Below are 24,334 nucleotides of genomic sequence, written 5' to 3' on the forward strand. Positions count from 1 at the left end.
AGTGAAGCTCAGACTGACAGCTCAGTGAAAGGGGTAGCAATGTCCCAGCAACCATCTCCTACCCAGGTTCAAGAAATCCGAGCAGTGTTACAGGAATTTGGGGACATGTTCACTGGGAAACCAGGGTGCACCCACCTGAGGCAGCACCAGGTGGATACAGGACCCCAAAGGCCTATTAGGTAGGCCCCTTACAGGGTGCCTAAGAGAGTCACACAGTCTCTGAGGGAGGAGATACAGGAAATGTTGGAACTAGGGGTAATTCAAGAGTCCAACAGTCCCTGGGCCTCCCCAGTGGTGCTGGTGTTAAAGAAGGATGGCTGCACCAGGTTCTGTGTGGACTACAGGAAATTAAATAGTCACACAGAGTCAGATGCTTACCCATGACTAGGACAGATGAGGCCCTAGAGCAGCTGGGTGGGGCTACGTATCTTACAACTACTGATCTCACCAAGGGTTACTAGGAGGTATCCTTGACTCCCAGTGCTAGAGAGAAGTCAGCCTTTGTGACTCCTTTTGGCTTGTATGAGTTCACAAAGATGCCCTTTGGGATGAAAAATGCCCCAGTGACTTTCCAGAGGTTGATAGATCATATCCTAGCAGGAGCAGGAGGGTTTGCCCTTGCTTATCTAGATGATATTGCCATCTACAGCCATTCCTGGCAAGAGCACCTTCGACATGTTAGGGAGGTGCTGGGCAAACTACAGAGGGCAGGGTTGACCATAAAGCCAAGCAAATGTCAAGTGGGTATGGCAGAGGTCTCCTACCTGGGACACAGAGTGGGGAGTGGTAAGATCAGGCCAGAACCTGCCAAAGTAGAAGCAATTCAGGCACGGCCTGCACCTATTACCAAAAAGCAGGTGAGGGCATTCTTAAGGACAGCAGGGTACTACAGAAAGTTTGTCCCCAGTTACAGTACCATAGCTGCTCCCCTCACAGACCTGACAAGGAAGAACAAGCCAGATAAAGTAGTGTGGACCTCAGCATATGACCAGGCATTCCAGGAAATTACGGAAGCTTTGGGAGGACCCCTGTGTTAGCCAGTCCAGATTACAGCAAAGAATTTGTTGTGCAGGTGGATGCTTCGACCCATGGGGTGGGGACTGTACTTAGCCAGATTTCTTCAGAGGGAGAAGAGCACCCAGTGATTTATCTCAGTTGTAGGCTCCAAGCCAGGGAGGAATGCTATGCAGCTGCAGAAAAGGAATGTCCAGCCATAGTGTGGGCACTGCAGAAACTTCAGCCTTATCTGTAGTGAGAGATGACAATCCCCTAACAGGGTTAAACAGAGCCAGGCAGCAAAATGCCAAGTTGCTAAGATGGTGCCTAGGGTTGCAAGCATATATGTCAGTGCAGCACTGCAGTGGGATTAGCAATGCCAATGCAGATGGGCTCTCAAGACAGGGAATGGGGTAAGGTATACTCAGATGGATCTAACCCTCTCAAGCAACGTTTCTCAAGGGTCACTTGAAAAAACTAGCTTGAGTTCTCTGGGGCGGGGGGGTGTGAAGACAGGTGAAAGCTGCCAGCCTAGCTAGATAGAATTTGTAGATAATTCTGTCAGTTGTAAATATTAATATAAACCACAGGCTTGTTCTCTTAAATGTAAAAAGACTGTATTCGATGTTGAACTGAAAAAAAATGGAACAGTGCACTCTGCTGTAAGAAAGCGGATACATCAAGCATTTTCAAATTCTTTGATCTAAAACTCGGAGCCGAGATATCTAGAGGGAGGAATTCTGCCTATTGTTTTGAGACCAGACTTAATGGCTAGACTTTATATGTATAATTTATTTTATTGCTCTGGCTTCCTGACCAGCTGCAAGATCAAAAGGTATTTACCCACTGAGTTTCTGTTAGTCTGGGAACCAGAAAGAAATGATGTAATTTGAAATTAATCAGTGGTACTTTATCATCAATTTAAGGACAGAAAGAATGAGGGCATTGCGCATTTGTCTTGAGAACATCCAACTCACCAGCACACTCTGCCTGTGTTCTATATGCAAATTTATTTTAGAACTGTGTTTTCTCTTAGATATAGCTAGGAACTAGGACGAGTAGATTAGTTTGTTTTTCTGTATTGATGTCAGAACTTTTCTACTGTATTATTTTAAGTATTGCTCTGTGATCTCTGAACTCTTGACAGACTAGCACTGTGTAGTAAGAAGTATTGTCTTGTGTTTTTATTATTTATTATTAAATATTTTTAAACATTTCAACTGTGGCTGTTTTGTGTAGAGATAATTTAATCTCTAGAGTACATTGCATATATATAGTGATACTGTACAAAGTCACTCCAAATAAGCCTTGGCTGTTCAGTTGCACTTACCATTTGGATAATGAGATTGCACAGTATTATTGGACACCCTTTCATAAGGGCCTTTTGGTAGCTGATAAATATTAGTGGGTGATGGCAATTGGTACTACCGTATAGTCTGGGTAAAAAGGCAAAGCTGGAGAACCTGTGCCAGCCTTTCCCAGGAGTGTCTGTGTGGTTGTATACAACTGTTATTTCAAAGTGTGTGTGCATCAGCTACCTGGGCAGGGACACGAAGCACTGGTTGGACAGAGAGGGTACTGGAGGTTTTAGCTTGCCCACTAGGCTGAGATCTGGACCCTATAGCTGTGCCAGTGGGGATTCTTAATGGGGACCTGGAGAGAAAGGGAGAAATCAGCCCCAGACTGACTGTGATCTCTGTGTGCTCATAAAGGAAATTGTACTTTACTGTGTGTGTATTTATTATTCTTTCCCTATATGAATGCTCCTCACTGGTATTAGTGATGATGACTGAGGCTGGCTGATTGCTGGGCCAGTGCACAGGTGTCACTATCCACAACTTCAGTTTCTATTCCTTTACCTTCTTCATTACTAATCCTATTTTCTAATTCCCCCTTTGTTTTATTTTTTTGTATTGTAAAATTTTCCATATCTGGATACCTTTTTTGTCTGTATTTCCCACCGAATATCCATGGTGCAGCTTTTTTGTATTGGTAAGTTTTGCTTTCTCCTTTGCATAAATACTGCAACATATTAAATGTCTCTATCCTTCCCATATCCTTATTTCTTAAGATGTCTTCCATTCCTCCTGTTTCTCCTTACTTTGGGGACTCATTGTTCCATCATGCCTGTGACATAACCTGTGTTGGACTTTCTACACTAAATCCTTCACTTTGCAGGTACAGTATTCATAAGTTCAGCTATCTTTGGAGGTTTGTTTTAATATTCTATTGATAAGTTTAAGCCTTCTCCTTTGCATAAATATCGCATCATAACAGATCTCTTTCTTTCCCATGTCCATGTTTTTTATATCTTTCAAAAGTCTGTACATTTTGCTCTTTATATTTTTGTAGTTCCTCTGTCACTTCTTTTTCCAAATGGCCCAAAGGTTTCTTGGTCTATACAATGTTTTTCATGAATCTGTTGTATTAATGAACACAAATATGCATTTGAAGCTTTTGACACTTTTTCTTGTGCAAATATTTTTTCCTCTAATTTCTCTCAATTTTTCTGTGCATCTTCTATTTGGGAATTTTGAGTCTCTTAACAGTAGCAATACATAATTTTTTTCTTATCCTCAATGGTCCACTCTATCATCTTCATGGCTCTTTTTTGGACTCTTATTTTGTGTTTTTTGGACTACTACTTTCTTTTACAACAGAGTGGCCTAATCCCATTGTAGGAAGGCTTCCGTATCCCATAAAAAACTGCAAAATACACTTGAAAGGAAAGGGGAGTGTATTTTTATCACCAACCTGTCCACACTATGGAAACATTTATCACCACTTTACCTGTGTCATCAATTACAATAACACATCCTTATTCGCTGAAAAAATACAAAAAATGAAAATACACACACAAATCCTCCCCCAAACAACTCTACCCATCTAAAATGAAAACCTTGAAATGAAATCTAAATGAAAACAAAAACAAATTAATGAATGAATACAAAACAAAAAAGTACAAATCATAGTTAGCCAGTCTGGAAACAGCATTACTGGCAAATCAGCCCCAAAACAAAAAAAAATACATAACTACTACACACACCCACATATATAAACTCAAATGTACTCAGGGATTTAACTGTAACCCTCAACGCCTCAATCACAAACTATCTACCATCACCAAAAAAAGGAAAGAAAATTACTTTAGAACCACTGCAGAAAACCATGTACAAAAGAGCCATTTCATAAAATACTACTTAACAAAGCCCTGTTTAAAAACCAGATTACAAAGTTACCATATCCCAACAAAACAAACAGGAAACAATAATCCAAACTGGAAAATAAACAAGAAAATAGATAAACTGAACATGTACAGTTCTGATTAGTGTGATAGCAAACATCCTGTACTGCAAAAATAGTGAACTCTTAAGACTTACGGTTTCACTAATCTACAGAGAACTCATTCCCTAAACCTGTACAACTAGATACTGTATATCAAGTTCCATGTATCAATTTTGACATACATACACACATGCATTTATCTGTGCATAATCATCAAGACTAAGGTAACTTCTAAGTACTACACAGGCTTGGCTACCCATACCTTTCAGAACATATCAAACTTAGTTAAGCTACAGAATGCATGATGGCAGAATGGGTCCTCTGGACCAGCTCATTTATCTAGTTAAAAATGAATTAAACAAATATACAAACAAAATAACTGAGAAAACACTACAGATAATTCTTAAAACAGTAGTCCTATAATAAAATCTGAACAAAACACAAAAAGTCACAGCTGCCTATGATAATATAGCAAATTCTTGCGCATTAAGACTCACCTGTGTGATGGTGAAGGGGCTTCAAACTGTGGCACAGTGCTGTCTAGATGCCTAGAATGGTCACTCTCACTGACTGGTGAATACAAACCACTCATTTCCTGAAAAGCATAGGTAAACTGGTAAGTTTCTGTTCTGGGACTTCTGAAATCTCACTGCCAGACCACAAGAATATTTTTGGAAGAAAATGAAAAATTATAGAATGGCTATACACATTTTAGTAATTTTTACTTACTACATAGCTGTAAACAGAATGATGACTGCAAGAAAAACAACCATGTGTCTAGTTCAGACAAGCATAAAAAGCCTCTCTCTTTTAATGACAACGTAGCAATTCAATGATGTAAACTCTTTTATAGGTTCATAGATCAGTACTAAGCTAGTTGCCCCTGTAGGCCATTTTAAGACTATCCAGTTTCCCTCAGTTAGAATCACTCCTTTTATCTCGTCTGGGAGGTACATATCTTAACTAATATGCCAACCCCCAGTCAAGAGACAAAAACACATGAACTGCAGTCTCTCATACCACTTTAAGAGGTCTATATTATATGTTTGAAAACACTTGACATCGAACACCTCTTTAGCGACCCATAAAGAGTGAACCTGCATTTCAGCGAAAGCCCATATCAGCATTTTTTTTTTTCCCTGGGAAAGAAATCACTTGGCTGTCCTACTGAATTTGCCCTTTTCCCCACTGTGGTGCGATCTCGGAGTTGATATATTTAATAAGGGGGGTGTTGGGGGCACTGCTCCCCACATCGGGGGTGTGGGGGCAAAGCCCCCCACTTTGTACTGTTAGAAGTTATGTTCCGTTTTGTATGGGGCAAGCAATTTTTTTCCCAGGGAAAAAAAATTCTCTGATTCAGGCTTTCACTGTAATTGCAGTTCGATCTTTAAAGGTCGCTGAAGAGGTGTTCTATGTGAAGTGTTTTCGAACATATAATAAAAACCCCAGTTTAAGTCCCAAAATAAATTCATGCATCTCCAGTCAACAAAGTATTTCCAGATTGTCTCATGCTCTTTCAGGTTGTCTTATTTTCCATAGCAAGCTTCCTGAACTTTAGTTCCAAGCACAAAACTGCCCCACCCCACAAACACAAACGCAACGACAGACCAACTTTTCTAATCCCCAGGGCCATAGCCCTCTTTTTATATATTACTATCATCAGCAATGTGTAAAGTAACTTCTCTAGTTAATACAAAAACACAGCAGCATTTCCTTAAGGAAAGTACAGCTGTGTACTGTGTACACTTACCATAAATATAGAGGTTTGAGTGTATTCACTGTTGCAGTCATCACATTTGGGTTTATCTGCCTGCAGGTAGCCCACAGCAGGCCTGAATACCAGTCTTGGGATTTCTGCATCAGATGCCGTCGCTTCTTCCATGATGTCAGGTTGTCAGGGGTATAAAACATGCAGCTGACGCCATTGCATCAGTTTTTCTTGCCCCGGATGTCAGGTGCCCCCAAAATAGGAAGCAATTATAAGGTGTGGAACACCCCCAGCAAAAAGCAAATACACATAGTATAAGATATGCCAAACCAAAAAGGATAGCTGAAAGCAAAGACGATCAGGTGGGCTGGAAGGAGGGTAACCAGGACTGCAACAGTGAATACACTCTTACATCCACATTTATGGTAAGTGTACACAACTGTACTATGTTCTTCATGTTTCACTGTTGCAGTCATCACATTTGGGTTGATTCCCAAAGCTAAGGAAGGGTGGAGGTAGATTAAGAAGCATTAGGCCTGGCAATCAGGCCCTGTAAGACTACTGTGGCAAATCCAGCTCCGGATTTAGAAAAGATAGGCAAGTGGTAATGCTTGGTGAAAGTGTGTACAGAGCTCCAGGTTGCAGCTTCCAGGATGTCCCTAGTAGGGACTCCTCTGAGAAATGCAGCAGATGTAGCCCTAGTGGAATGTGTTCTTATCCCTTGTGGGGTAGGTTTTCCATGGTGCTCGTAGCAGAAATGAATGCAGTGTGCTATCCATTTAGAAATGGTTTGCTTTGAAATGGCCTTCCCCTCTGTCCCCGCAGCAAACTGACTAGCAGCTGGTCAGACTTTCTGAGAGGCTTAGTCCTGTCCAAATAGAATCTAAGCTGTCTGTACACGTCTAGAGAATGCAGTATCCTTTCCCCTTTATTTTGAGGATTAGGGGAAAAAGTAGGCAAATGAATGGACTGGTTTAAAGCCACACTAGACACCACCTTGAGCATAAAAGATGGGTTACTCCTGAGGGAAACCCTGTCCGCATGGAAGATAATGAAGGGTTCCACTGCCATAAGGGAATGCAGTTCAGACACTTTTCTTGCTGAAGTGATGGCTAAAAGTAAAGCTGTTTTCCATGAGAGGAACTTCAACTCTGCTCTAGCAGCCGGTTCAAAGGGGGGAGAGTGCAAGTTTTTCCACTACAAAGTTAAGGTCCCAGGCTGGAGTGGGAGCTCTCCTGGGGGATCTTAAATTTGTGGCCCCTCTAAGGAAGTGTTTTACCATTGAATGAGAGAAGAGGGGTGGCTCAGTATTATAATGAGCTGAGATGGCACAGGCACGAATCTTAATTGAAGAGAAGTATAAGCCCTTGTGGAGCATTTCTGTTAAGTAATCTAGTACATGAGGTAAGCTGGGCACAGTTGTGCCCATCCCTTGAGAATGGCTCCCAGAACAGTATCGCTTCCACTTTTCTGAATAGGATTTTCTAGTACTAGGCCTCCTTGCCTCAAGAATGACATCCAGTACCTGCTTACTGAGGGTTGCTAGAGGTAAGCTCAGGGGATTAGTCAAGCTGCAAGGTTCAGGGTCTGAAGCGCAGGGTGCAGAATTTGGCCCCCCTGCTGGGACAGCAGGGAAGGGGTCTGAGGCAGGTGCCATGGTTTTAGCACTGTCAGACTGTGCACAAAAGAGGATACCAGTGCTGGCGTGGCCAGTCTGGTGCAATCAGGATAGTCCTTGGCTTGTCCTGTTTGATCTTTAGTAGAACCTTCGAGAGGAGAGGCAGAGGGTGAAAGGCATGCACAGAGGCTTTCCCAGGAAAAGAACAGGGCATCCACCTTCCAAGCTTGGCTGTGGGGATTTCTGGTGCAGTATTTGTTCAACTGATAGTTCTGAGGGGAAGCAAACAGGTCCACCTCTGGTGTCCCCCATCTGTTCCCCAAAAGCTTGAATATTCTGGGTTCCAGTTTCCATTTGTGTGGGTCCATGAGAATTCTGCTTAAGTCGTCTGCCTGGCAGGATTTGAGCTCGTAGGTGCACTTGATTGCTCAAGGCTGTGTTCCACAAAGCCATGGCTAGTCTGCAGAGTGGGTAGGAATGTGTTCCCCCCTGCTTGTTTATGTACCACATGTGGTGTTGTCCGTCTTTGCCAATAGTTGTCCTGGAAGAATAAGGCCTTTGAAGGCTGTCAGAGCATTCTGTACAGCTAACATTTCTTTTTGATTGATATGCAGGTGCATCTGCTTTGGGTTCCATTTGCCCTGAATGCACTGCCCTGCCATGTGAGCCCCCCATGCATAGTCTGATGAGTCTGCTGTTACAGTTTGGATGGCAGGGGGTAGAGTGAGAGAGTCCCTTGTTGTGGTTGCAGGCCTCTGCCCACCAAAGGAACTCTGCCCTTAGACACGGAATGATATGCATTATTGTTTCCAGGTCCTGAGTATGGTGACATCATAGACTTTTTAGGTACCATTGAAGTTTCCTCATATGCAGTCTTGCATATGGAATTAAAAGAATGCAAGAGGCCATGAACCCCAGAGCTTGCAGTACTTTCCTTGCAGATAGCTGGGTTTTTGTGGCCAGTAGGTTGAAGTAAGTTGTCAAATAAATTTGTTTCTCTGGAGTGAGGAATCCCATCTGGGAAGTTGTGTTCAAGCTTGCTCCCAGGAATACCATCTGTTGGGCAGGATACTAGGTGTGATTTATTTTCGCTGATGGTGTACCTCATTGAAGTTAGAAGTCTCTTTACAAATGCCAGGTGCTGCAGTAACAAGTTCTGACTTTCCACCTGAATCAGCCAATCGTCCAAGTATGGGTAAATCTGAATACTTCTCTGCCTGCAAAAAGCAATGGCTGGAGCTAGGCACTTTGTGAATACCCTGGGAGCAGTAGATAAGCCAAAGGGAAGTGCAGAGAACTGATATTGCATAGAGCCTGCCCTGAAGTGAAGGTATTTCCTGCAAGATTCCTTTATGGGGATGTGCAGGTAAGCTTCTTTTAAGTCTAGAGTTGCCAGCCAGGCATCCTTGGCTTGCATAGGAAGCAGCTGTTGGAGAGTTAGTATTTTGAATTTTGGAACCACCAGAAAGGTGTTGAGAATAGATAAATCCAGGATAGGACGCCAGAGGGTTTCTTTTCTGGGAACCAGGAACAGTCTTGAATAAAAGCCTTGTCCCCTTTGTTCTGCTGGGACAGGTTGAATAGCCTTGATGCTGAGGAAATAAAGTACTTGCTTTTGGGCTTCCGCCCACTGGTTTGGGGGGAGGTCTGGCCATCCACTTAGGGTTGGGAGTGATTGGAAGTGGAATCTGTATCCTAGGGAAACGATGCTTAAAACCCATTTGTCTTAGGTAATGTAGTCCCAGTTTTTTACATGCAGGGTGAGTTTTCCTCCTAAAGATGTAAGTATTTGAGCATGGCTTGGGGGAGTTAAGGATAAGTCATTGTGCAAGTTTACCACAGGGGGTGGCTTACTACTCCCTGTTTTGGATGAGGGAGCACCCCACTGCTTAGATCTGTGCATAACCTGAGACTGAAGTCGTGGGGGGGGGGTCTGCTGCCCCTGGGTTTGGACTGAGAAGGCCTGGAAGGGACAGGAAAGGACCAGTTTTTTGTAGGCCAGTGCCTACTGAATCTAGGTGGTTGTACTTGTAAGAAATCTAACAGTTTGCATAGCTTTAGCTTTCTCCTCCATCCTTTTGAGAACAACTTCTGCTTTACTGCCAAATAGGCGCTCTTGGTTTAAGGGTGCATCCAGTAATTTTACTTTGACATGATCTGGCAAATTTTGTTCCTTAAGCCAAGCATGCCATCTAAGAACAGACCCAGAGACAGCAGCCCTACAAGATGCTTCTAAAGCATCAAAACCACACTGCAAAGTATGTTTACCAACTTGGTCAGCAGAATGCATTAACTCTTGTAAATCTTTGTGTTCTGCAAAGTCAGGAATCAGCATCATTTTCTGTTTAATTAGCCCTTATAATATGCTGCTGATACTTTAACATATGAAACTGGCAATTTAAAGCCCTAATGGCCAGAGTAGCAGAGGTCTATACCTTCTTACCCATCTGTCTAAAGCCCTATAATCCCTGTCAGAAGGGGTAGGATTCTTGTCAGTAGTTGCCTTAATGGAATCCTCTGCATCAGAATCCTCATAGGTAGATAAGGGCATGTCCTGGTAGTCAGAAGGAACAGAGATATCAGATTCCTGATCAGAAGAATCTGTGTATAGTCTTTCCAAGATAAAAGAGCCACAGTGGGAACAGATCGTAATTGTACACAACATTCTTGGTGGTGCAGTCAAATGAATCTTTGAAATGAGAGAAAAGATTTGTGCTTTTTACTTGAGATCATCTCCAATCAGAATATGTTGACAGCAAATACAGTGACTGTAATTGTTCATTCCTGTGGGACAAGAGGGTTGATTCTTCTGATATTTGCTATCATTTTCTAGAAATGCCTTCAAGGATGCAGTTTTTTATAGCAGAAGGATGGGGCTGGCCCTAGAGCTTTTGCTAATTCTTGATTAGCATTAATGATGCTCCAGTTTTTAGCAGTACTGTGCCTGATGCTTTAATAGTGACAGAGGCACGAAGGGACGTGATACAGAAAAGAGGGACGAGGCTGTAAAGATGAGTCATAGGTTAAGGATTATGAAAATGAACGGAGAGAGGTGTTTTAGTGGTAGAGTTATGACAAGCATACAGCTAGTGTAAGGGGGGGGGGGTGGGATAGGGTAACTGAGAGAGTTCCAAACTTCAAAGGTAGAACTCTCAGTGCTACAGAGCACTACAGAAATTAGAAGTTATGTACTCACCATAACGTTCCATCTGAGTAGGTAGTTCATTTGTCTGCAACCTGTGGGTTACAGATCCGATATCAGATCCGAGCCGGCAACTTGTTTCAAGCTAATGGATCCGAGCTCCTAGCCCCTCCCTTCACCCATAATCCCCTGCTAACCCTCCATGACCTCAGATCGAGTTTGCCTCTCCATATATATCCAACAAAGGATATCTAAAAAATACTAATAGATCCAAGAAGGTCAGGGGGAAGGAGGGGGGGATGGTTGCAGACAAATGAACTACCTACTCAGATGGAACGTTATGGTGAGTACATAACTTCTAAATCTGAAGTAGGAATGTTCATTTGTCTGCAACCTGTGGGACAGAGTCCCCAGCTACCTGCACCCTGGGTGGCCATCATGGAAGGATATTACGAGCACCGCAGAGCCAAAGGATGCTCTCCCTCTAGAAAGCAGGTCTAGCTTGTAGTGGTTGATAAAGGTATGAGATGAAGCCCAAGTGGCTGCAGAACAAATATCATCCAAGGGAACTCTAGACTTGAAAGCCGCAGAAGTAGAAATGGAGCGAGTGGAATGAGCACGAACTCCTTCAGGTGTGGGCCTACCCGAGGCTTGATAAGCTAGCAGGATACATTGGGAAATCCAGCGAGATAAAGATACTTTAGAGATAGCTTTCCCCAAATTAAATTTGGCAAAGGAAACGAACAGCTGGTCGGATTGTCTATGGCCAGCCATCCTATGGGTATAAAAACGAAGCTGCCTATGAACATCCAATGACTGCAGCTTGTATTCACCCTTATTTTGATATTTAGGGAAGAAAACCGGTAAATTAATGGATTGGTTTATGTTGGTTTCTGATGCTATCTTGGGAAGAAAGGAGGGATTGATCCTGAGGTACACTCTATCAGGATGAAAGATCAGATACGGAGGTTTTACAGAAAGAGCCTGAAGTTCCGACACTCTTTTCACAGAAGTAATGGCTACAAGGAATGCCATTTTCCATGACAAGAATTTGAGGTCCACTGTAGCAGCGGGTTCAAAGGGTGGAGCAGTCAAGGCTTGAAGAACTAAAGTAAGATCCCATGGGGGTACGGCTTCTTTTACAGGAGGTCTAAGTAAAAAGGTACCCTTGAGAAAGGTTTTACACAATTTGGCTGACATCAAGGGTCCTGTATCATGTCCCACATGATAATGAGAAATGGCTGCCAATTGCACTTTGACAGTTGAACAACCAGCACCTTCTTGAAAGAGTTCAGTTAGGAAATCTAAAATGGATGTGAGAGGGGCCGTAAAGGGATCTAGCTCTCGGCCGCCCAGATGGAAAAACGCTTCCATTTGTTGTGATATACCTTCCTGGTGGAAGGCTTATGTGCTGCCACGAGGATGGCTTTGACTTGTGAAGAGATACCGAGTCCTAACTAGGAGTGGAACTGGAGCAACCAAGCTGTCAGTTTCAGATTGTCCAGGTTTGGAGTTGGCAAGTCCAATGGATGGGAGATGAGATCCGGGATGGGATCTAGAATCCAAGGGAGATTCACAAGGTGAGACCACAGGTAAGGGAACCAAATTTGTCGAGGCCAGAATGGGGCAATGAGAATCATTTTGCTCCCCAATCGCGAGGCTTTCTGTAACAGTTGTAACATCATTGGAAGAGGAGGATAGGCATAGAGTAGACCGGGTGGCCAAGCATGCACCAGAGCGTCTCTTGGAGATTCCCTGGTGGGGATTAGAGCGAAGAAATTGTCGCATTTGGCGTTTGATGGAGATGCAAAAAGATCACAGCAGGGTTGCCCCCATGTTGCGAATATCTGCTTCGCTACTAGAGGACTGAGAGACCACTCGTAGGGGGTAAGAAGGGTGCGGCTGAGCTTGTCCGCTAGGATGTTGGTCCTCCCCAGAATGTGCGTTGCAATCAGAAAGCGGTTGGTGGAGATCGCCCATTCCCACACTCTCATGGCTTCGCGGCAAAGAGGATAAGATCTGGTTCCCCCCTGTTTGTTGATATACCAGACCACTGACATGTTGTCTGAGTGAATTGCAATCGTTCCTGCGGGAAGGAAGCTCTGAAGTGCTTGCAACGCTAACAGCACCGCTCTCATCTCCAGAACATTGATATGCAGGGAGGTCTCTGTATCGTTCCACGTGCCTTGAACTGTCCTGCCTGAGTAATGCCCCCCCCACCCGAGGCGGGAAGTGTCCGTGGTCACCGTGGCGATGGGGGGAGAGGTGCAGAAGGGTATGGAAGTTTGATGCTTGGAGCCACCATAGTAACGCCCTTCTGCAAGCCTTGCTGATAGCAATGGGATGGTGGAGAGGGAGTGATAGGAAGGACCATTGCACTAACAAAGTCCATTGTAGGACTCGCATGTTCAAGCGGGCGCATGGAAGGAGTGTAATCGCTGCTGCCATAGAGCCTAGTGCCCTCAGGATCAATTCTGCTGGCGAAGCCTCTGAAAGAAGGATAGCCCGCACATGGAGTTGAAGATTTCTGATTCTCTCCGCAGTTAGGAAGGCTCGCAAATCTCTGGTGTTTATTCTGGCACCTATAAATTCTATGATCTGTGTTGGAGCCAGTAGAGATTTGCCGACATTAATAGTAATGCATAGTTGTGGGGCTAGATGGAGAAAGAAGTCTCTGGCTGTGCAAAGTAGATGCCTTGTTGGTGCGGTCAGGAGCCAGTCGTCCAGGTACGGGAAGACCTGAATTCCCTGGAGTCTCAGGTGGGCCGCAATCACTGCTAACACTTTGGTGAACACGGGGGGGCTGTGGTGAGGCCAAAGGGAAGGACCCTGAACTGGTAGTGACCGGCTCCCAGTCGGAAGCGAAGGAACCTCCTGGATCGTTTGTCCATTAAGATGTGGTAATACGCATCCTTGAGGTCTATAGAGCACATCCAATCGTTCTCCCTCAGAAGGGGGAGGATAGATTGAAGAGTGACCATTCAGAATTTTTCCTTGGTTACTGACAGGTTCAAGCGGGAAAGGTCTAGGATGGGTCTCAGATCCCCCGTCTTTTTTGGCACCAAAAAGATCCTGGAGTAGAACCCTAATCCGAGCTGGTCTTGGGGGACGGGCTGGATGGCTCTTTTTCTTAGCAGCTGCTGTATTTCTGCAGCTGCAGCCTCCCTGTGATCGGGTGGTACATCGGGGAGGTTCTTGGATTGGGGGACATGGAGAATTGGTATCTTGTACCCTCTGGATATGATGCGAAGCACCCAGCGGTCTGTTGTGATGGACTCCCATGCCACTAGATGCTTCGAAAAACGCCCCCCCGACTGCCTCCAGAGTGGAGCAGCCGGGCAACCCCTCAGGGTTGCTGCACGGGCCGTTCAGAGGAAGGTTCTCTGGACCCGAAATTTCTCAGAACCCCTCTGCTCCTAGGGCGACTCCTCCCTGTCCACCTCTGCCACGGTAGGACTGGTTGTCCGGAGCTGGTTGGCAATGTTGTGATTTTCGGAACCACATCTTCTTCTGACCCTTTTGGTTCCTTGAAAAGAACCGATGGGGAGCAGAGAAGCGGACTCCGACGGCAGACAACGTCTTCTCTTCCTTCTCGCTCTGGACAAGCGTTTCGCGAACTGTTTTGCCAAAAAGGGCAGAACCATCGAAGGGGGCGTTCGCGAAGGACGCTTTAAAGGGCTCCGTAAAGTCGCAATGATGGAGCCAGGCCTGACGTCTCATGACTAGGCCTGCTCCGCTGGCCCTAGCGGCTCCCTCTGTGGCGTGGGACAATAGCCGCATAGAGGTGTTAGAAATAGATCTTAGAGTGGCCATTCGGGTGGAGTATAAATGTTTATCCTCCTCCGACATGGACTCAGGGGGGGATGCAGCGTATTCTTTGATAAGATCCCGCTGCATCCTGATGACATGTGCCATATAGTTCAGAGACCTTACAGAGAAGGTCGCTGAACTAAAGACTTGCTTCCCTAAGCGATCCATCAAACGAGACTCTTTGCTCGGTGGATGGACTGAGGAACTCTCCTGAGCTAATTCCCTCTTTGTGGCTGCCGTCAACATGGCATCTACAGGGGGGCCCTTACTCCAATGAGACCGGTCAGAGGGGGGGGCTAAGAATCCTATCCGCCGTTTGGGTATTGGCTCCACGGTGTCCGGATCCTTCCATGCCCTGGTGGTAATAAGGTCCACCAGGGGATCGGCTGGGGGGGACACCCAGGAGGTAGACGGGCCTGCCTCGAATGCCTCCAGAAACACGGACTCGTCAGATGAGGACTTGGGGCAGACCACCCACCTCTGATTCTTAGCATCTCCATGATGTCTCCAAAGGAGACATCCTCAGGGGTGATCTTGGGAGCCTTCCCTTCCTCCAAGTCCGTGTCTTGTTAAGGACTCAGGGAGTCCACGTGCCTCCTTTGCACTTATGCGGGAGCTTCCTCGGGGACTGTCCGAGGAGCCCTCGCCAGCGACATCTTGTTCCAATGGAACTATCTGTGACATCGAAGCAGGCTGTCCCTTTGGCTGGGTGATGGAAGCCTGGCCCAGCAGAGAGGGAGTGCAGGGAGGAGTCGATGCAAGGGCCGGGGGTCCGGATGCTCTCAACAGAGCCCTCTCCACAACATCAAATGCCGAGGGAGAGCCACTCTCCAATGGATCCGAAAGTCGGCTCCCACTCGGATCCGATGAAGTGATCGGAGCCGGCGCCGAGACCGTCAGATCCAAGGGACCAGTGTGCTCCGACCTGGACGGAGCCGAAGGCACACTGAATCCCCCGGATCCGAAGCTCGGACCACGGCTCCGAGAGGTCGGATCCGACAGACTCGAGGGTAGGGTCGGATCCGAAGTACACAGTACTGTCGGCGCCGACCCACCCCCGGCTCCAAAGCTGCTCGGCTCCGAGCACTCCGAACCCGGGTAGCGGGTCGGAGAAGGAGCAACTGGGTGGAAAAAAGGTGTCGAGCTCCCCCCCTGAGGGGGTGGAGGCAAGAGCATTCCCATCTGCAGCTGGGCCTGGATGAACCTTCGCATCATCCGGTCCAAATCTGCATCAGATAAACTAAATGTGGATCTCGAAGAGGCCACCGAGGCAGGCCTGGAGTGCCGCCTCGATGACCTCGACGGAGATCGGGTCTCCTCCTCCTCGGGCCCTGGGGAGAAAGGAGGGGATTGGAGCCGAGGAGGAGGAGACCTAGAAGCAATGGAGGGAGAAGCCCGCTTAGCTGGCGGGGCCGAAACGGAGGTCTCGGCCCGCCGCTTTTGGTGCTTCTCCCTCCGTTTCTCCCTCCTGGCCTCCCTGTCCTCCGACACTTTGGCGGGAGTTTGAGCCCCAGTCGGAGGCAGGGGGGCAGGAGTGGCAACCATCACAGGCTGTGATGGAGCCACAGGAGTGGTAGAGGAAGCGGAGGCCGAAGCCGAATCCGGGGGTAGAAGTCCCGCCAGGACCAGCTTCGACCTCCGCTCTTTCAGTGCCCTGGGGTTGAACGCTGCACAGATAGTACAGCCCGAGGTGAGGTGTTCAACCCAAGGCACGAGCGCGCAGTGTGGCCATCAGCCGGGGAGAGCTTATGGCCACACTCGGTACATTTCGAAAATATGGCTTTTGGGGCCTCAGCCATTCCCTTTTTTTTTTTAAAGCAAAGAAAGAAAAACAACTACAGACACACAAAGGCCCCAAAAGCACACCAAAAACACTCACACACTAGCGACCAGCGAAGGGAGGGTATTAAATAAACAAAAAATAGGGAACCTAACTCAGACACACTTAATAAAAGTTAATTTAAACAAAAAAGGTAGTTTTCTGAAGAAAAACGTTTAAGTTTTTGTCACTTATCTGGAGCTCAAGAAAAAGGATCCTGCCATCACAAGCGCAGCAAACTAGATCTGAGGTCATGGAGGGTTAGCAGGGGATTATGGGTGAAGGGAGGGGCTAGGAGCTCGGATCCATTAGCTTGAAACAAGTTGCCGGCTCGGATCCGATATCGGATCAGTAACCCACAGGTTGCAGACAAATGAACATTCCTACTTCAGATCAATTGTTCTACAATGGAGCTTGCAGAAAGTAAATGTCAATATGACCATTATCAAAGGCAGTGTTATTTTACAGGATATGTAACAGAGCAGAAAAATTAGTTCCTTAAAGGCAGATGAGGTGGATTAGGGCAAGTTCTGGGTTAATAACTAATCATCACCAGGAGAAATAGCGAAGTTTAGAGTGGTAAGATTAAGGAGTGAATGACTAGGCAACTGGAAAATATGATGCTATTGAGAAACAACAAGAGGAGGGTGTTACAATAAAGCAGCAAATGTCTTGTATTTATATGAAGATATTTACTAGAGAAGCTGCCTGTAGTAATGTGGGAACAAGGAGATGGCTCATGTGGGAGTCTGAATTTTTTTTTGTTTTGGTGGGGGGCGGGCACGTTCTCTGACAGTATATAAAATAAAACAGTGCTGGCCTACTGGTATGTAACAACTACGAAAACAGGTCACAGCGCAATCATTTGAGATTTAAACTTGGTTTAAGTTTGAGAAAAGGACCACATGCACACAGCACTAAAGTGATGCTGCACTTTCTATGAGAAAGCAGTTCTATTTTGATGGTGTGTTCCCTCAAGCAGCTATGCAGATGTTGATGTGGATTTAATGGCCGTGTAGAAGGCAGGGTCAATCAAGACTTGTAGGGTTAGGGAGACTAGAATGGGAAAGAAAAAGACAAATTAGCTAGGAATATTTTAGAAAAACTATAGTACTTAAATGATCCAACTTTTGCCAAGGCTACACGAAGAACACCCTTGCCAATTCCTCAAACAGGAAGCTCCTGACTCTGCCATCATTTTGGTCAAAGGCATGCCAAAAAAGTACAGTCAATGCACCTGGGCATGACAGGGTCATCAACAGAGCCTGAAGCAGTTGTCTACCTAATGTTATCCCCAACAAAAGGTCTCAGCTTGTAATTCAGTCACATATACACTTAATATACAGAGGTTTTAAGTATGAAAATACATCAACGACAGCATGGATCATGACCCAAAACTATAGAACTCACAAAAATAAAGAGATGGCTTGGGGGTGCATACATTTATTCATCTGACATGTAATGTCAAGGCATGCATTAGAATCCACACAGGAATGTCAACAAACATGAGCTCTTCCAAGTTTTTAATGTTGAATGGTGACTAGTGGAAAAGATGAAATCATGTAAATATCCATTCAGGGAAAACCCTCACTACTACATCTGACAAACGCATTTAAATGACTTAAGTTATCCTTTGGAATAAATCAGTTTCTCACCTCCACACGTTTGATATCTTCTTCCAGAACACCAAGTTCCTTCTGTATCTGCTCCAGTTGCTATAGTGATAAAGACAGCATGATGTACATGTTTCTAAATCTAACAACTGCACATATGCATGCCATACAACTATTTATGGTAGGGTTACTCTGAAACATTCACGCTAGTATTTCAAAACAAGGAAATATTTAAATTTAACAAATATAATACTTTTCATCTTCATGCAGTTACTAAAACACCCATATTTACTGGGAATATGCATAACTTTAAAATGCAGTTATAATACAGTACAAGTTAAAAACTCAACATGTGTGCTTTGCCTTTACCTGTTCGCTGCCACATAAGCAAATGACACTCTGTGCTTACTCAAGCAGCAAAATGTACAGTTGTGTACACTTAACATAAATGTAGATGTTCGAGTGTATTCACTGTTGCAGTCATTACATTTGGGTAATCTGCTTGCAGGTTGCCCTCACTCGGCCTGATTAACAAAGTCTTGGGTCCTGCGTCGGTTGCTGTCCCTTCTTCCAGGATGTCAGGTCGTCAGGGGTATAAACCACGCAGCCGATGCCATTACATCAGTTTTTCTTGCCCCAGATGTCAGGTGCCCCCCTAATGGGAAGCAATAAAACATAAAAGCACAAAGATATACCTCCAACAAAAAAGCAAATACACCAAAAAGGCTTTTAAGCATAGTAAAGGAAAGTAGAGGTATAGCCAAAAGAATTTAGGGGGCTGGAGGGAGGGTAACCAGGACTGCAACAGTGAATACACTTGAACATCTACATTTATGGTAAGTGTACACAACTGTACTATGTTCTTCATGTTTCACTGTTGCAGTCATTACATTTGGGTAGATTCCCAAAGCTATGGTTGGGAGGTGGAGTTTAGATAGCATCAGGGCAAGCTATAAGGCCCTGCAAGACTGCAGTGGCAAAGCTGCTCTGGATTTAGAGAAAATTGCCAAATGATAATGCTTGGTGAAAGTATGTACAGAACTCCAGGTAGCAGCTTCTAGGATGTCTCTGGTAGGGACGCCTCTGACAAAGGCTGTAGAGGTAGATGCAGCCCTGGTGGAGTGAGGTCTGATCCCCTGGGGGATAGGTTTTCCATGGTGCTTATAACAGAAATGAATGCAATGGCTTATCCATTTAGAAATGTTTTGCTTTGAAAAAGCCTTCCCCTCTGCCTCTGCAGCAAATGCTACCAGCAGTTGTTCAGATTTCCTTTGAGGTTTAGTCCTGTCCAAGTAGAATCTAAGTTGTCTGTGCACATCTAAGGAATGCAGTATCCCATCCCCCTTTATTTTGTGGATTGGGAAAGAAGGTTGGCAAATGAATGGACTGATAAAGAGCCACACTGGCTACCACCTTGGGCATGAAGGATGGATTGGTTCCGAGTGACACCCTGTCCGCATGAAAGATGATGAAAGGCCACTGCCATAAGGGCCTGTAATTCAGATACCCTTCTAGGTAATTCAGATACCCTTCTAGCTGAAGTGATTGCTAAAAGGAAAGCTGTTTTCCAAGAAAGAAATTTTAAGTCTGCAGTAGCAGCTGGCTCGAAAGGAGGTAGAGTGAGTTACCCCAAAACAAAGTTATGGTCCCAGACTGGGGTTGGAGGTCTCCTGGGTGGTCTCAAATTTTTGGCCCCTCTGAGGAACTGCTTGAGCAGCGGATGAGAGAAGAGGGGAGGGTCTGTGTTATAATGAGCTGAAATGGCTGAGGCGTGAATTTTAATGGAGGAAAAAGACAGGCCCTTGTGAAGCATCGCAGTTAAGTATTGTAAAACCTGAGGTAAATTGGGTGCTGTTGTACTCATCCCTTGAGACTGGTTCCAGGCACAGAATCTTTTCCATTTTTCAGCATAAGATTTTCTAGTACTAGGCCTCCTTGCCTCTAAGATGATATCCATCACAAGTTTGCTGAGGGATGGTAAAGGAGAGATTAAGTAATTAGCCAGGCTGCAAGGTTCAGTGTTGGAAGCTGAGGGTGCAGAATCTGGTTCTCCTGCTGAGACAGCAGGGAAGGAGTCTGAGGCAGGTGCCATGGAGACAACCGTGACACACTGTGCAGGAGGGGGTACCAGTGTTGGCGCGGCCAATCTGGAGCAATCAAAGTCATCCTTGGTTTGTCCTGATTGAATTTTAGTAGTCCTTTGGAGAGCAGATGCAGAGGGGGGAAGGCATAGACTGATAGGTTTTTCCAGCTGAAGGACAGAGCATCCACTTTCCAGGCTGGTTTGTGGGTAGTCCTTGTGCAAAATTTGTCCAATTGGTAGTCCTGGGGGAGGCAAACAGGTCTATATCTGGGCTCCCCCATTTGCTTGTCAACATGCTGAAAATCCTTGGTTCCAGTTTCCACTTGTGTGGGTCCATGAGGTTTCTGCTTAGTCCGTCTGCCACTGTATTTAGTTTTCCTGGCAGGAATTGAGCTTGTAGGTGCACTTGGTAGCTCAAGGCTATGTTCCACAATGCCATGGCTAGTCTGTAGAGGCGGTAAGAATGTGTACACCCTTGCTTGTTTATGTACCACTAGTTGTCCTGGAAAAATGTGGTCCTTGAAGGCTGTCACAGCATTCTGTACAGCTAACATTTCTTTTTGATTGATATGCAGGTGCATTTGACTTGGGTTCCATTTGCCCTGAATGCACTTCCCTGCCAGGTGAGCCCCCCATGCATAGTCTGATGCATCTGCTGTTAGGGTTTGTGTGACAGGGGGTGGTGTGAAAGGTAGTCCACTGTTTTGGTGGCAGGCCTCTGCCCACCAAATGAACTCTAGGCGTAGGCAAGGTATGATAGAAATCATTGTTTCTAGGTTTTGAGAATGTTGACACCATAGGCTTTTTAGATACCACTGTAGTTTCCTCATATGCAGTCTTGCATACGGAATTAGAATGCAGGAGTCCATGTACCCCAAGGCTTGCAGTATTTGTCTTACAGATAGCAGGGTTTTTATGGCCACCTGTTTGAAGTAGGTTGTTAAATGAATTTGCTTTTCTGGCGTGAGGTAAGCCATCTGGGAAGTTGCATTCAAGCTTGCTCCCAGGAATATAATTTGTTGACAGGGTACCAGTTGTGATTTCTTTTCGTTTATGGTGTACCCCAGACAAGTTAGAACCCTTCTTACAAGGCCAGATGATTCAAAAGTATGTCCTGGCTTTCTGCCTGAATTAGACAATCGTCCAGGTATGGGTATATTTGAATATTTCTTTGCCTGCAAAATGCAATAACTGGAGCTAGGCACTTTGTGAATATCCTGGGCATAGTAGATAAGCCAAAGGGCAGTGCAGAGCGAGCCTCCGAATATACATCATCCAGTACCTCCAAAACAGGGGGTATAGCCAGAGGTCTGTGCTGAGGTAACCAAAGAAATTCCCTAAGCCTTTTCTTGGAATCTGAAAAGTCTTGGCCTTCCCACTGAAAATGTTCCCTCAAGGTGTGCAAGGTTTCCCCAAAAGAAAAATCCTCAGGGGGGGATACAGAAGGAATGGACTGTTCTGCATCCGAATCCTCAAAAGGAGAGTAACAGTGTTCCTCTGCATCAGAATGTTCTGATAAAATGGATCCCTGATCAGAAGAGGGGGATTCTTCCTCCACTCTGGGTCTCTTGTCAGGAGGGGGCTGAGAACCTCTGATAAGAGTTATTAGGTCCTCAGCCATTTTAAGCATCTGCTTCTTAGGCATAGGTCCAGGAGATGGGCCTTGAGCAGCAGGCCTAGTGTGAGGCCTGGCTGCTTTGGATTTAGTAAAGGCCTTAATAGAGAAAGAAATGAAGGCCTAAATACACCATGGGTGGAAGTGGATCTGTCCACATTAGTAGGCTCGACAGAAGCCGGGGCTTCGGTTGTAGTCTGGGAAAGGGCCGATGACCCAGCGGTCTCGGGTACAGAAGACACCGCCAAAGGAGTGTCGTTGGTAGTCAGGGACTGCAAAGGCGTCTCGCTGAGAACTGGAGCACGTGTAGCCTGTTTCGGCGTGGTGTCTGTGGAGACCGCTGGTCTAGCATGTCGGTCCTTTTCCTTGCGTTTTTTGGATAAAACCGTAGTCGGAGTGTCCGACGACATTTTATAGTCAAAAGCTTTACCAAAAAAGTGTTGGGCGAACTCCGCCTGATGCTTGATAGTGCGTTTATTGAAGGTAGCAAAAGTGACAGCCTGAGACGTCGTGGTCTGGGCCCAAACAAGGTATGCAAAGGGAATGAAATCCTTATGCGGTATTTGCTTCCCACAAGAAATACAATTATTAACTTTTTCTGACATCGGTCTGAGGCAAGAAAAGATTCCCCAACGGGGTACTTAGCTTTAGTGAAGACTTCGGTTCCAAATATTTTCGTAATTCAGGAGCTGGACGACCGGCACTTGCGAACTGCTTCTGCTTCGGGCACCACGCGGCAAAAAAGACTGAAGAACATGGCGTCGGCTGTATCTTATATACTCTGGCCTTCCTGACGTCAGAAGAGTAAGCGACGACAACCGACGCCGGACCAAGACTTTGGAATTCGGCCAACCGAGGGACCGCCTGACGGCTGAAAACCCATCTGTGATTATTGCAGCTGTATGCACGATGAACATCTGACAGTGCGTGTAGCCTACTTTGAAGAGTAGATATCTTCTGCAAGATTCCCTGATTGGGATATGCAGGTATGCTTCTTTTAAATCTAGTTTTGCCAACCAGGCATCTTTGCCTAGCATATAGGAAGTAACTGGTGAAGAGTCAGCTTCTTGAATTTTGGAATCTCCAAAAAGATGTTTAGAGTAGACAGGTCCAGGATAGGACGCCATGAATTGTCTTTTCTGGGTACCAGGACAAGTCTGGAGTAGAAACCTTGTCCCTTTTCCTCTTCTGGTACCAGTTGAATAGTCCCCATGCTTAAGAGAGAAAGTACTTGTTTTTGGGCCTCTGCCCACTGATTTGGGGGTAGGTCCGGCCACCCACTTGCTGTTGGCAACGTGTGGAAGTGAAATCTGTATCCCTGGGACACTACATTTAAAACCCATTTGTCTTAGGTAATGAGTTCCCAATTCTTTGCATGAAGAGCAATCTTTCCCCCCAAAGGGGCAGTCAGATAAGTGCTTGGAAGTTTTAAAAGGAAGCCATTGAGACAGTTTACCATAGGGGGTAGCTTATTATTCCCAGACTTGGAAGTGGAAACCCCCCACTGCTTAGTTCTGAGAGTCCCCTGGGACTGAAACCTGGGGTTTTTGCTGTGTCTGGGTTTGGCTTGAGAAGACCAGGAAGGGCTGGAAAGGACCAATTCTTACATGGGCCAGTGCCTACTAAATCTAAGAGGCTGAACTTGTAAAAAATCTTTAACAGTTTGCATAGATTTAGCTTTATCTTCCATCTTTTTAAGAACTTCCTCAGCCTTGTTGCCAAACAGGCAGTCCTGATTTAAAGGAGCATCCAACAATTTAGCTTTAACATGATCAGGTAAAGATTGCTCCTTAAGCCAAGCATGCCTTATGAGCACAGAACCAGTAACAGCAGCCCTGCAAGAGGCCTCTAATGAATCAAAACCATATTGCAAAGTATGTTTTCCAACTTGTTCAGCAGAATGCATTAAGTCCTGTAATTCTTTATTTTCCACACAGTCAAGAATCAACATAATTTTCTAGGAGTCCAATAACATGTTGCTGAGATTTTAACATATGAAATTGGCAGTTTAAAGCCCTAATGGCCAAGGTTGCTGAAGTGTAAACCTTCTTACCCCATCAATCCAGCACCCTGGAGTCTCTATCAGAAGGGGTAGGATTTTTAGCAGTAGAAGCCTTAATGCCCTTGGGCCCCTGTGAAATAGTCTCTGGATCTGCAGTAGGATTTTTGAAAAGGAACTTGTGGGACTCAGGGACTCTGTAGTATATGTCCGGTTTTCTGGGAGCAGGAGGCAGGGAATTAGGGGCCAAACTAGATTCCGAGAAAGCATCATCAACAATGTCTAGTACAGGAGGAATAGCTAAAGGCCTATGCTGAGGTAGAAGGAGGAAATCCCTAAGCCTCTTTTTTGAATCAGAGAAATCCTGGCTTTCCCAGTGGAAATGCTCCCTTAGAGTATGTAAGGTTTCCCCAAAAGAAAAATCCTCAGGAAGGGAAGCAGAGGGAATAGAGTCCTCTGCATCAGACTCCTCATAAGTAGGGAAGGACAAATCCAGGTCATCAGAAGAGTCAGAAAAAACAGAATCCTGATCAGAAGATTCATAACCAACCTCAGTCCTAGGCCTCTTAGAAGGGGGGGGGGGGGTTGGCTACCCCTGATTAGAGTTATTAGATCTTCAGCCATTCTTACTTGTTTTTTTAGGCAT

The 24,334-nt window shown here is 45.4% G+C and overlaps 1 protein-coding gene across 1 annotated transcript in view; it reads right to left on the reverse strand.

The window, feature by feature from the left end:
* Nucleotides 1-24,334, reverse strand: part of COP1 (COP1 E3 ubiquitin ligase) — a 1,660,397-nt gene that overhangs the window by 1,258,200 nt on the left and 377,863 nt on the right. Inside the window, exons 7-8 of the mRNA XM_044085965.1 lie at nt 18,034-18,093; nt 4,779-4,876 (exon numbers count right to left, since the gene is read on the reverse strand). Of these exons, the coding sequence (XP_043941900.1) occupies nt 4,779-4,876; nt 18,034-18,093 (158 nt within the window). The remainder of the gene's footprint in view (nt 1-4,778; nt 4,877-18,033; nt 18,094-24,334) is intronic.

This window comes from Protopterus annectens, chromosome 10.part0 (assembly GCF_019279795.1).
Source record: "Protopterus annectens isolate FY-2018-M chromosome 10.part0, PAN1.0, whole genome shotgun sequence".
NCBI lineage: Eukaryota > Metazoa > Chordata > Ceratodontiformes > Protopteridae > Protopterus > Protopterus annectens.